The 14,542-nt window shown below is 45.3% G+C and overlaps 1 protein-coding gene across 1 annotated transcript; it reads left to right on the plus strand.

Moving 5' to 3' along the window:
* The first annotated feature begins 749 nt into the window (after positions 1-749).
* rgmd (RGM domain family, member D) lies at positions 750-12,606 on the plus strand. Its single transcript, XM_035412692.1, has 3 exons — positions 750-967; positions 5,760-6,301; positions 10,683-12,606. Exons 1-3 carry the CDS (start codon positions 874-876, stop codon positions 11,343-11,345), a joined length of 1,299 nt encoding a protein of 432 aa, XP_035268583.1. The 5' UTR covers positions 750-873; the 3' UTR covers positions 11,346-12,606.
* Positions 12,607-14,542: the final 1,936 nt, after the last annotated feature.

Below are 14,542 nucleotides of genomic sequence, written 5' to 3' on the forward strand. Positions count from 1 at the left end.
ACGGAGTAGATTGTATTAAGTCAAAATCCAAAATTATTTTAAATTTTCCCCCTACACTGAATTTCTCTCTGTGAAATGTTCCCAGAGACAGCAAACAATCTTCCCATTTCATTTATAACGGGCCCTAGCTGGTACTCGCGTCCAGTTTGCTGAGCGTGTTTCCGTATGGAGCAGGTAGGAAAGGTAATTTAATGCTCTGTCAAGGAAAGCAACTGGACTGTTAGTGTTAGGCCATTTGGTTTATAGCTTCCATTAAACCCTGGTAAGATCAAACGCTACAGCTGACACAGCTGACTGCGTTGTAACAGTGCACACGCAGAGGGCAGACTCAAGCTCTGATGGAATTCAGGAGCCGCGAAGTCATTCGTTCAAATTGACAAATAAAATGCTTGTAAATCGCCATTTGGCTATACATTCTTGCATAACGTTTTTTTTTTTTTTTTTCAAATTGACCATCTACCGTCTCATTAAATGCAAAGGAAACCTTGTCGATCACCCCAACACTCTGCCTTGCCTTTTTGGAGTTCGGCAATGGTGGTCTTCTTACCCCTTGTTTTTCCAAGTTTTTTGTGGCACCGCCTCCGAATTTTGGGAAAACACTTTTCATTGGCTTTCCTTTGGATTGACACTACCCATACACGTACTCATTAGACGCTTACGGAATGGTTGGACTTTTCATTGGCCAGCACCCATTTCTATGGCCCTACCCATTTCGGTTTTTTACACCCCCCCTCCCTGTTCGAGTGCGCGGCGGATTGGGCTGGCTTTGAATGACAGCGTCTCGGAAGGGATGTGAATTTTTGTTCAATTTCCTGCAGCTACTTCATCGCCCAGCAGCAGTCGAGGATCTCCATTCTAACTGAATGGATTGGCATGGGGAAAAGCGGACCTCAAAACCTGGCTAAGCGGAGGCTTTGGAACTCTATGTGTTTTATGATGGTATTACTTTCTCTGTTGCTCAGACCAGGTAAGCCTATATTATTATTATATATTTTTTTTACCGCTGCATATTTGCATGCAAAACACTTTGAGCTGGAACCGTAACAAAGCCTGGAAAAAAGTTTGCCCCTCGGCTAGCTAGCTAACGTTAACTAATTCGGGAGGTGCGTGAGCAGCAACTTTTTTTTCGCCTGTGTACAGTATCGAGCTATCGCTACATGCATTAAAAAGATGTAAGATGTGTTGGGTAACTGGTTAGTTGGTGAGTCTTAACTAGCTAACAACCCGCCTGTATGTTCTAGCTAGCTAGCTATATTGGCAAACTATCTCTAACTAATCTAAAACTCAGCTAGCCAACTAGGCGAGAAAGTAGTTACACAAGTAACTGTTATTAGTAACATTGGCTAAGTTGCTAGCTCGCTGGAAGCAAAACTTGCTTTCTAGATATACGCTAGAATAAAATGAATGTTTTGATTTTGAGGTTTTTCAGATAGCTATCAAAATATTGATACGAAGTGATGCTCTGATGCCTAGTTAGCATGCAATAATTTATCATGCTCTGCTCGTATCACAGCGAACACTAGCTAGCCATCATGTTTGAGGGGATACATTTTCGAATGTTTTTCCAAAGTTCTAATTCGAAGTTTCCCAGCCCACGTGCCGCCGAGCTTTGTGTGTGATGAATATGATTTGGGAATACATTTATCGTGTGTTATGAATCAAAACAAAGTTGCGAGGGGCCAGTGGCTGCTTGTTACGGATAGCTACTATACAGGGTTAGATACCATCCAGTTTATATTAACATTTACTCATCAAGTTCTTATTACTCTTTTTATACAGAACAAATAACGACTTATTTTGTTTGTTATAACTTGTTGCTAGCTAGTACGAATACAACCGCTTGTGTGCTACTTGTAGCTAAACCTCACGAATTAGTCGTGTTTTCCACCGTTGTTATGTTTAAAAACCACATTGAGCCAAACTTTGCGTGACATGTAAATATAGTTGGCAATCGCGTCATTTATCGCTAGATTGCAATACAGGGAAAGGATATTTGCAGTCGTTGAGTTTTCTTTTATTTTTTCAGCCGTCTCGTCAGTATGTTAGCTAGCGTAGTGATGGAAAACTTTACACACACTCCGAAGTAAAATAGTTCTGGCTGGAATTCTTGGGATGCTGTCCAACAATATTTGTAGGTAGCGACGACGAGGCTTATAAATCTATGGGGGTAACACAGCTAGGCAGTCCGGTTGAAGAATGTGTTACATTTGATGGTTCAGTATTTAATATATTCTGTTAATAAATACATGTGAACCCTGTAACGTCAACTTACTTCTGAGGAATCGTGGTGTTTCTTTGCGTCGCTCTTTCAAAAAGTAGCTAACGCCAAGTCACATTTTTGAAGTTAAATTGTTTTATTTGCAGTGTATAGTCTAGCGTGGGATATTGTACAGCACCGTCAAAGTTTAGAAGGAATGGTTTTAATTGGTTTCATTGTTTGAAATTGTAAATATTTTGCTCCTTGAACGCTCCAACTGACTGGAAATGGTTACAGTCTAATCACGAATGTTTTAGTGTTGTACAGCTAATGTTTACATTGAGTTTTAAAACTGGCATTGCCGCGCGCAGTTTTTTAAAAACTATGCTAATGTTGACTACACTAGGCTATTATTCATTATTTTTGGTTTATTCTGTGCGTTTGTATAAAATTAGATTTTTTTCTGGCACATTAATCTAATAGGTTTTTACTGTTGGCTCTGGACCACCCTGTTAAATAGTGATGTTACCACTCATTCAGGTCTTTGGTTAACCACTAATTAGTTTTACTGTTATCATATAAAGGTCATATGTTCCGGAACAATACATATTTTTAAAATGACGCCACACATTCAAGTATAGATTTATGATTTCACTAAAACCCAAATGAATGCCAGAAGTAATAAACTTTCTCCATTAGGGGTCGGTGTTCTCTTTTTCTTTCTTTTTTTGACACAAAGGAATCGGAGGGGAGGAGTAAGCTAATAGCTTTTCAAGTGAGGTTAGCAAGTGCTGTGTCTGGAATTCCATGGCTGCAGGCTAACTTGCTACGTCTTTGAGGAAGTCGCCTTAAGCCGTGCACCTGCAGGAAGTGGGTCTCGCCTCTCAAATGTTATCAGACTGCTAGAATTGTCGGTAACATTGACCAGGCTACCATGTCTGATGTGATTTGTTCAGCTGGTCATACCACTAGTTATTCAGAGTAGGCTAATCCATTGCTTCTTGTAAGGGGTCCTGGAAGTTTGAATTGAGAGAGGCAGAGCAAAACTAGAATCCACATACTCAAAGACAAGAAAATATACAACGGGGCTGATAACTCTGTTAGTCTTTATGTTCCATAGCGAGTAATGGTTTGGTCCATTTCAACGGGCATCTAAGACCATCAAGGGAGGAGTGTAAAATTCCTTTCAGTAACAAGACAGCGCATTTTCAGTGTTGTGTTGTCATGCTCTTGAGGTAAACGCTTGTAATGCATACCAGTCTGACTATAGCTTTTTAAACGATCTGTTCAAAGATGTAAAATGATGTGAAATCGGGTCATTTTTTTATGATCAGTTGTTATTTCTAGAAATAATTCACATTTGATGTGGGCTGAATTGAACAAATGGGTTGCTAATCATAAATTTGCATCCATAAATGTTACTTGTGATGCCTCAAACGAGTGGATTATTGTCAAACTGCACTTGAATGCTAATTATGCATGATTTTAATGTTGCTAAGTGCAATTAGAGTGTGGCAATAACAAGCAATAAAAACAAAGTGGCTTTTAGAAATGTGCTGAAAATGATGACGATGAGCAGCATCATTTTGCATCCTCCAGTTGTGTTAGTTTCGTTTCTTTAGTTTTCAAACTGGCCTCCGTGGACAGTCCTTAATGGTACTCAACACACACACACACACACGCACACACAATGAAAGCAATACTCTGTGATGCTGTATTAAAAACGGTTCAGAATGTAGGGTTAGCAGACCTCCGGACCATTGGAAACCGATGCCTGTGGGAATTTAGTGTAAAATGCAAACCTCCATTTTAAGAAGCTGCAGCCCACCTGTCAGCCTATACTCCCAAGGCATTATTTATCTTGTAGTTATATTCTATAGAGGCAATAAAAATTGGTTAAAGAGCTCCAACTGCTGCAGAATGATGGCCATGCCATTGCACGCTGATTATTTCTTGTCTTGTTACCTGGCATTGCAGTTGTGGAAAGACAGGTTCAGAAGATGCTAAAGGTTTGTCAGTGCAAAAAAAACAACAAAAAACTTTTCTTTCTCTGTTCAGAATTTAAAATTGTGTATTGCTTTCATGTCACTCCTTCTACACCCACGCAGGTGTATATGGTGTATAAATACTTTCCTGTGAACCAGTTTCCACACTACAAGTCACACAATGCACCACAGGAGAATTGGTGCTGATTGGATGAGAGGCTCATCTTTCACCGACATCACCTGGCAACTCGTAGATGCCTGGCGAATCACTAGGAGACTCACATGCATGTATTACGCCCTAAAACCTGTGGTTTAACTTCCAGCGTGTCTGGGTTGGTTAACTGGCTGAGAAACATACAACTAGCTAATTGGGTAAACCGTTCCAGAACAGTAAATGGTAAATGGACTGCATTTATATAGCGCTTTTATCCAAAGCGCTTTACAATTGATGCCTCTCATTCGCCAGAGCAGTTAGGGGTTAGGTGTCTTGCTCAAGGACACTTCGACATGCCCAGGGCGGGGTTTGAACCGGCAACCCTCCGACTGCCAGACAATCGGTCTTACCTCCTGAGCTATGTCGCCCCCCAGTAAAGTGCAACAGGCTAGGCTACTAGCCATCGTCACTTGAGAGATAAACATCTCCTCCAGTCAGCACAGTACTCCTGTAGTAGTGTGTGGCCTGTAGTGTGGGAAATGGTCCAGTGCTGCAGGGAGAGAGTACTGAAGGAATGCAGAGTCTAGACACCCAGGTGGCTTATGGGAGTGAGTGGTGCTTTAGACTTACCATATCTAAATGTGATAAGCTGTGTTTATTTTTTCCCTCATGTTGCTACATTGAGTGGAACAGAATTGAGTTGAGTGACTCATTCTGAAGTGTGTAGCGGTTATCGTGTAGCTGAGTGTGGTGTGTAGCAGTTATTGTAGAGCTGAGTTGGGTGTGTATTAATTATTGTGTAGCTGAGCGAGGTCTGTAGGTGTTATTGTAGAGCTGAGTGAGGTGTGTATCTGAGTGGGGTGTGTAGGTGTTATTGTGTAGCTGAGTGAAGTGTGTAGCAGTTTTATTGTGTAGCTGAGTGAGGTGTGTAGGTGTTATTGTGTAGCTGAGTGGGGTGTGTAGCAGTTATTGTGTAGCCGAGTGAGGTGTGTAGCAGTTTTTGTGAAGCTGAGTGAGGTGTGTAGGTGTTCTTGTGTAGCTGAGTGAAGTGTGTAGCAGTTTTATTGTGTAGCCGAGTGAGGTGTGTAGCAGTTTTTGTAGAGCTGTGTGTAGGTGTTATTGTGTAGCTGAGTGAGGTGTGTAGGTGTTATTGTGTAGCTGAGTGAGGTGTGTAGCAGTTATTGTGTAGCTGAGTGAGGTGTGTAGCAGTTTTTGTAGAGCTGAGTGAGGTGTGTAGCGGTTATCGTGTAGCTGAGTGAGGTGTGTAGCGGTTATTGTGTAGCTGAGTGAGGTGTGTAGCAGTTTTTGTAGAGCTGAGTGAGGTGTGTAGGTGTTATTGTGTAGCTGAGTGAGGTGAGTGTAGGTGTTATTGTGTAGCTGAGTAATGTGTGTAACGTTTATTTCTTTCCCCCCCTCCATCCAGCATGTTGCCAGCAGTGCCGAATTCAGCGTTGCAACTCCGAATACGTGGCCTCTACGTCGCCCTCTAGTGGCCTGCAGGACGACGCCCCGGCGGACGTGGACTACTGCATCGCGCTGCGGGCCTACTCGCTGTGCACCCGCCGCATGGCGCGCAGTTGCCGCGGCGACCTCTTCTACCACTCGGCCGTGTTCCGCATCAAGGAGCTGTTCACGCAGCACAACTGCTCCAGCGACGGGCCCACGTCCTCCGCCAGGGCGTCCGGCGCCGCCGGCGCCGCCACACCGCGGCCCCCCGTGCCCGAGCTCTGCGACTACGAGAGCCGGGCGGCGGCCTCGGCCTCGGGGGGGTCCGCCGCCGGAGGGCCGCACAGGAAGTACGCCCACTGCGGGCTCTTCGGCGACCCCCACCTGCGCACCTTCCGCGACGAGTTCCAGACCTGCAAGGTGGAGGGCGCCTGGCCCCTCATCGACAACCGCTACCTGTCGGTGCAGGTGACCAACGTGCCGGTGGTCCAGGGCTCCAGCGCCACCGCCACCAGCAAGGTAACGTCATGTGACTCCGTGACATCACTTACAGTTACAGTTTGCCAAGAGCAGACGCTGTTGCCCAGCGACTAGCACGGTACTGGTCCTATTTCTATACTGTTAATTTAGCAGCATTGACTGAGCATTTACTGCAGGGCTGCCCAGCCCTGCCCCTGGAGATCTACCGTCCTGTAGGTTTTCACTCGAACCCTAAGAAAGCACCCCTCATTCAACAGCCTAGAGCAGTGGTAACCAGCCCTGTTCCTGGAGATCTACCGTCCTGTAGGCTTTCACTCGAACCCTAAGAAAGCACCCCTCATTCAACAGCCTAGAGCAGTGGTAACCAGCCCTGTTCCTGGAGATCTACCGTCCTGTAGGCTTTCACTCCGACCCTGACAAAGCACACCTCATTCAACCGCGAGAGATCTCGATGAGCAGCTCATTAGTAGAATCAGGTTGAGTCAAATTAGGGCTGAAGTGAAAATCTACAGGACGGTAGGTTCTCCAGGAGCCTGCTCTATGACCTCATTCACCATTTCAATTCGGCTGACGCTCTTGTCCAGGGACATGCAGAGCGCCCATCTTATTTCTGTACTATTAATTTAGACACCCGGGCATTTTCTCGGACAGCTCGGGTTCAGCACCTTTCTCAAGAGTTCAGTGGCATCGCTCCTCCTGGGACTTGAACCCGCAACCTTCAAGCCCGGCTCCATAACCATTATCCGGCACTGCTGCCCCACCCCCTGTTGAAATTCCTCACGTTAGTGGAGAAGATGCGTGTGCCTCTACCTGACTATACACCAGACCTGGGTTAAAAACCGTATTTGTTTTGGATTCATATGCTTTTCTGTGCTCCATTGTTCTTGCCTGGTGCAACTGAGGCCTGCCAATAGGACCAGAAGGCGGGTTTTGCACTTTTTTTTAATTTTAAGAGTATTTCATTGGTTCCAATACACCAGACAAGCTCAGTAAACGTATTTGAATTCGAAGCAAATGTGTATTTGACCCAGGTCTGCTGCATGCACACACACCGGGCTCCTTCGGTGGGTCTGGAAGACGAGCAGATCGTTTCATCCTTGCAGCCATTGGTTGCTTTCCCGCGTCGGTCGAATGCGCGTCGCAGGAAATGCGTGCTCTGCGCGCTGCGCTGGGGCAGGTGGTACGAGTGTGACATCACTGAAGGTGAAACGTGTGAAAGGAACATTTGTTTCTTTGCCAGTGTGACTGAGGCGGCGTCTCTGTGAGCCCAGTCAGGGCTGTAGGTGATAAAAACGAAGAGTTTTTGGGTGTAGTCTTGTGTTTAATGACCGGGACAGTAAGTTGGCATGAGGAACTCTCAGCTAACAAGCAAAATCGAATGCCGTTCTCCCAAAAAATCTGCTGTTGAGCAATTTGTAGTTCCGAGAACATTTTTCTCTAGCACTACTTTTTTCAAGTGTTCGCATTTATTGCGTAATTCTGTTTATTTCTGCATTATTAACTGTGTCACTGTGGGTCTCAGCTTAATCATAGCACACAGTCCTCTTGTAAAGGTGGAGAATTATCAGTCATAATTCTTTGTGTTAGCTGGAAACATGACAAAGGTTTGCATCAAACCCAGTGACTGCAGCGTCTAACAATCTTGTTAGTAATAGCCTACCTATTATCTGTTTTCATCCCCACTAGCCTATACGTTGTTATTTCTTAATTAATTTGTGTTTTTGACGATTCGCTCCGTCTCATATTCTGGTGTTTGTAAATGCACTGCGGTTCATTCTGGACGGGGCATTTATTTTTGTCTCTTCACCAGAGTTTTACTTCTTAAAAGTTCTCACTTTTCCACAAAACTGTATTTTATAGCAAAGGCATTATATAAGGCTTTCTGCAGGAACACTGACCGCTTTGTGCGAAAACACGGTGCGTTCCAAGTCCTACTGGGCCCGTGCTGATTGGCCGGCAACGCACCTTCATGTGTAACATTGCAATTGCGTAACAGTTTGACATGTTAACTGGTTTTCACGACATTTATATGAGTCAGGATTTTATGTAAGCGTGTGAGCAAAACAAAGTCTGAATGTAATTTTGAACCACGTCGAACTATTACAAAATAGAAATTTTATTGATTTCTAATGTAAAAAAAAAAAAACAAGCGGTCTGAATTGCAGTGCGTCTCATTGGTCGTTGTGTGTTGGAGTTGGCTCTCTCCTTGGCTAGGTGTGAAGTAGAAATGTGCGTATTCAAGGTGAGGTAGAACGTGTGTTCAAGGTGTCGTGGTTAAGTGTGCTGGGAACAGGATGGCCGTTGATGTCTTTTGAGCACTGTGATGAGCAGACTTATCTGAATTAGGCTAGAGCTTTGTTGGAGGAATACACATGAAGATCAGAGGAATGCGTGGAATGAAGTGCGCTTAAATATCGTGAAGACGTTCTAACCGTTTTAAGCCCGGATGGAACTGGCGCTATGGAAACCGCAGGCTTATTAGGTGGTCTGTGAAGTGAATGTAATGGACTGGAGTCAAGCGGTGTGCTCAAGCGCCCCCTGGTGGCACAATTTAACAATGAAATGTTTGGGAAGATGCAAAAAAAAAAAAAAAAAATTAAATAAAAAGGTTTGGGGGCTGAATTGTTACTATTTCTGGTTTGGTGTAAAGTAAGGGATTATCCAAATCTTGCTCTTAAATGCTAAGCTCACACACAAAAAAAAAAAAAATTAAATTAAAAAGTACTAAGAAACTGTAATTGTTATGATTCATTAGGTTTATGCATCAGAAGGTTGAGTATGAGACATTTCAAATCAAAGCAGTAAATCGTTAACACTGGATTAACACTGAAGCTATCATTTCACAAATTAAAATGACCATCTGGGGTTAAATTTTGACCTTCGGATGCAGAGATTCACTCGTTAGAACCAGGTGTGAAGCTAGTGATTCTAGAAGGTTGCTAAGCCCCTCCCACCTCCCCCAAAATAGCAGGAGTAAAGGCCATTGCATATTGATCACACTGCCTGCATTTCTGCGCTTTCGACGAAGATCCTGGCCTTGAAACTGAAGTTAAGTCACACCTTTCCACCCAATTCACTTAAGGCCCATTCTAAAACAATCGTGATTGGCTAGAAGTATGTGTAAGTGGCCAAGTATTCCCCATTGCATGGTACAATGGGTGTGAGTAGGCTTTTCCAGCACCCCACTGCCTCACTGTGGTGAAAACCGGTACAGCGCTCTCTATTGTCTTTTGGTTTCCATGCCAACTGTGGCCCTATCTTACAAGGCAGCGCTGAATGTTGGAACGTATCTGAATCAGATTTAGCTTACTTCACCCTTGAAGTTAATGAATTGTTGCTATGGAATTAATTTGGCATGACAAGATATCTTGTCAAGTTGCCTATTATATTTTCATGGAGTGGCTGAATGGTGGCCATGAAAAAGATTTGTATGTCCATATTTTCCCATTTTTTTGTTTTAACATCCATTGAAAGTGCTTTACTCTGAACGTTTCACAGCTCAACAACTATTAAATTGGGTCAAAACCACTCATGACTAAAACATAATGCTACATCTTTTTTTTTTGCAACTCCAGTGATATAGGCCTAATATTTAGGGAATTGCTTTTGGGAATTGTGAGTTGCAGTGTGCTGGTCCTTCCCCCCCGCCCCCCCCCATCTAGAATGAATCAAAAATATTGGACGGCTTTGTTTGACTTCTAAAGCTTTCACAAGCCTTCACTTCCACCACGGGGAGGAGGGACTCTGTTCTGCGCAGCAGTAAACTCGCTGATGCAGTGCCTCAGAGAAAGCCCTGGAAATGTGCTGCACGTGGGCAGCAGATGGAGACGGTCCCCGTTAGTTAGGATGGATGTGATTTGTGTGTGTGTCTGTGCGCGCGTGTGAGTGTATGTGTGCGTGTGTGTGGGTGTGGACTCGTATGTACGCGCATCTGTCTGTGTGTGTCTGTGCGTGTGTGTGGGTTTGTTTGTGCGTGTGTGTGGGTTTGTGTGGGTGTGCGTGTGTACATGTGTTGTGTATGTGTGGGTTTGTGTGGGTATGTGCACGTGTGTGTCTGTGCTTGTGCATGTGTGTGTGTGTGGCTGTGCTTGTGCGTGTGCGCGTGCGTGCGCGTGTGTGCTTGTGCGCGTGCGCGTGCGCGTGTGTGCTTGTGCGTGTGCGTGTGCTTGTGTGTGTGTGTGTGAGCGCGTGTGTGATTAACACTGAGTCAGAGGACTTGGGGATGTGAGCGCACGCATCGAGTACTTCTGCGCTCTGGACGGTTGATGGCGGGAGAGCAGCGTTCAGGAAAGGAGCCAAACGCTGGGGCCCCAGGGGGGTCTGCAAACGAGCGTCCCCTGATTACCGGGGAAATAAATCACTCCTGATTTAAGCGGAGCTTCCCCCCGCCCCCCCTAACTGCTCTCTTCTGCCCCCGCAGATCACGGTCATCTTCAAGGCCTTCCGCGGCTGCACGGAGCAGAAGGTGTACCAGGCCACCACCGACGACCTGCCCTCGGCCTTCCAGGACGGGACGCGGAGCGGGGGCCAGGGGGGCAGCCTGTGGATCGCCGAGCGGGGCGGGGCCGGGGGCCGGCAGGTGCGGATCCAGGCCCACTACATCGGGACGTCCATCATCGTGCGGCGGGTGGGGCGCTACCTGACCTTCGCCATCCGCACGCCCGAGGACTCGCTGGGCCCGGCCGAGGAGAGCGGGGGGCTGCAGCTCTGCCTGCACGGCTGCCCCCGCAGCGAGCTGATCCAGGAGCACACGCTGGGCCGGCCCCCCGACCCGGGCCCCGCCCCCGGCCCCGGCCCCGCCCCGCGCCCCGCCTACACCGTGGAGCGCGCCACCGCCCGCTGCCGGGAGACGCTGCAGGTGGAGGACGTGTACTTCCAGTCCTGCGTCTTCGACCTGCTCACCACGGGGGACCCCGAGTTCTCCATGGCCGCCTTCGGGGCGCTGGAGGACCTGAAGGCGCTGCCGCCCAGCAGGCTGAAGCAGAGCTCCTCGCCCAGGACTCCGCCGCTGCCGCGTGGCTCCGCCCCCGGCTCCGCCCCCTCCCTGCTCGCTCTGCTGGCCCTGCTTCTGTTGCTTTTGTAAAAAAAAAATTTTGAAAAAAATGAAATTCTAAAAATAAATGACGAAAGAGTGAGAAAACGAGTCGGCAGGAAGGCGACTCCAGCTTGAGGAAGGAGTACTCCCAAACCAGGCCCCCCCCCCCCCCCCCCCCCCTTGTTTTATTTTATTTTTGCATGGACAGACCCCCGCTTGAAAGTTGTGATTTTTCTCATTGCGTCTCCATGGTGAGGACACTGCCAGGGAACCTGAGAGCAGCAGAACGCTTCCTTTCGGCCTTTTCCCGCTACGGCTACGTCTCAAATCGATCTACGTACACGGACCCGTCTCAGATCCATCTACGTACACGGACCCGTCTCAAATCCATCTACGTACACGGACGCGTCCCAAATCCATCTACGCGCACGGACCCGTCTCAAATCCATCTACGTACACAGACTCGCCTCTGCGCCCCAGACTCAAATCCAAACTGTTTTTTACGGCTCGTCCTGTTCCTTTCGCCCCTGATATTTTCTTTTTTTCATTGCGACCCTTTGTGTGGTGGACTAAGGAGGATCAACACTAATGCATGACTCTTAAAAATGTGAAACTGCAAAATGCCATGGCTTTCGTGGGGGTGGGGGTGGGGGTGGGGTTGTGAAGGCAGCTAACCAACGATGAGACTTTCAACGCTTCAGAAGTCCTATAAATGTAATGCTTGCAAAGAAAAAAAGCAACTCAAAATGATATTTCTAAAGGTAGAGAGAACATGCTAAAGATGGTGTTGACATTTTTTAACGCTGTCAGCACTGGCCAGATTTCACCCAAATTTCCCTTGAGTAATTGACACTCTGAAATGACTGTTATTGTATGAATTACTGGTATGGTGACATTCACAAAAGTATGTGTATTCTTATACGGCATCCAACAACTACGTGGAAATACTACCTATTCATATATATTGTACGTCTTGTCAGTGCTTTATGGTCAGGATCAAGGTTGGTCCGCAGGATTCTCTTTTTATAAAACAAAACACTCCTTCTCCAAGCTGCTCTTCCTCCAGCATTATTTGTAAGGTAAAGAAACAAATCCTCTATATAATAATATATTAAAAGAGTGTATATATGTGTTTTATAAAGTGTACATTTGCTTGTATATAGTTGTTTTAACTGTAATTTGTTTTACTCCTCTGTGTTTTGCAGTTAGTTAATTGATTTGCATATTTGTAATAGGAAAAAAAAGTGAACTAATACGTGTTGCCATATAACCTTTGTTATTTTTCCATATTAAAAGAGTTGGACGTGTACATCCTGTTATTTATTCTAAAAAGCGGGGGGAAACCACGTATTGGCGTGGTGGCAGTTGGGCTATTGCTTCGCACTTGTGAAATGACGAAATCTGGCATCTGAATGCAATTCTATTTGCGCTTGATCCGTCTTGAAAGACGACTTGAACGGTTTTTGGCCTCCTGCAGATCGACCGTTTCTCTTATGCGGGGACTGTTCTTTAACGGTCAGTAAAGAAACGCACGCTCGCGCGCAAAAAAATAAAAAATAAATAAAAATCTTTATTCGCGGTGCTGCCGAGACAGTCTCGCGGCAGGCCTTACCCAGAAACGGACTTTGTTCCGCATCGATCGGCGTTCCCCCGCGAGGGCTCGGAACACAATGCGGGAGATGATGCAAGCTGTGGAAACCTTCGCCGCCTCAGACAGACAGCGCAGAGCCGGCGTATCCGCGCACGGCGCGGCCTGCGTTCCCGTGCCGCTACGCAATCGGTGGGCAATTTGAGTCATTACTCACATCAGATCCTTTCCCCCTTCTGAATAGCGATATATCTGCAAATCAAATGGGGAGGTTTCATTTCCCCAAAGCTCCATAAAAAGCAATGAAATGTTAGACCGTATAAAAGTTTTGTGTGTGTATATATATATATGTATATGTGCGTGTGTATGTAGGTATGTGTATACATATATGAATGTATGTGTGTGTGCGTATATGTTTGTGTGTATGTATGTGTATATACGTATGTATATATGTGTGTGTATATATGTGCATATGTGTGTGTGTGTGTGTGTGTGTGTGTATGTATGCATATATATGATATAAGTTGCCTATATATTAACTCAAGCCATTCCTGTGATGCCTCAAGTTCATACTGGGACAGTTTTGCGCAGTGAGTTATGTCTGGCTTGGAGGTTGCGGCAATCCGCATGAGGCGTGACATCACGTATAGGAATGAGTAAACGACTTGGAGAAAGCCGTAATAAAGGTGGCGACAAAGTTGGGATGCGAGCGAAGAACTCCGCGTGGTTAATCCGCGCCGACGTCTGAAGAGATTTATGGAGAGCCGGAACGTTTCCAGGGATTGAAGGGCGGCTGGGGAAAAAAAATTGATAGCTTTCCATCTACATAAATTTCTCCCAAGCGTTCCATTTCAGAATGTCCACGTCCTGACAGATGCTTTTGCAAATAATTGAAAGACATCCAACCGTGTAGCTAATGCGTGTTTATTTTAGCCTAAAAATACTGAATGTACCTTTTTTTTTTTTTTTGTTGGGGACATGCAGCAGAAATGAAGAAAGCTGGATTCTTAGAAGTGTGAATATGGGGGAAAAGAGTGCGCCAGTACGTGGAAGACAAGACAATACTGATGATTTAAAGTGTAATTTAGTGACTCAAAAGTTATCAATTTCATGGCTAGCTAAACCTGCTGTGAACTACAGACAGCTGTCTCAATAGGAGTTCTGTACACTAAAGAACTCAATGTATGAAATGTTTGAAAAATGCATCTGGACCAGAAGAAAAAAAAAGTTTTTCCCTGGCGTCCATCTGTCAGGACTATTAATGAACACCTATGTGCAGTTAGACCATTGTGTTTGTATCCAGGTGAATAAAAACATGCATCATATAAATAACCTTAATCAACATTTAATCATCTGGTATGTTGAATATTTTAATGTAATGTCAAATTATATGTTAGTTTCTCATAAACTTCCATAATTTTATGCTACAGGAGTTTGGATTTAGCCATTACATTTTTTCACCCAAAAAAAAAAAAACAGACCAAACCAAAATACAATGTCTTAATTGTTCAACATCAGTCTCCCTATGAGATCCATCAATGTGAGTGATCATATATAGACACTTGCATCACCAGCACCTGGTTTTCTATAGCATATTAAAAGCCTGTAGAATAGTGGTAACCAACCCTGTTCCTGGAGATCTACCATCCTGTCGGTT

Source organism: Anguilla anguilla, chromosome 4, assembly GCF_013347855.1.
Source record: "Anguilla anguilla isolate fAngAng1 chromosome 4, fAngAng1.pri, whole genome shotgun sequence".
Lineage (NCBI taxonomy): Eukaryota > Metazoa > Chordata > Actinopteri > Anguilliformes > Anguillidae > Anguilla > Anguilla anguilla.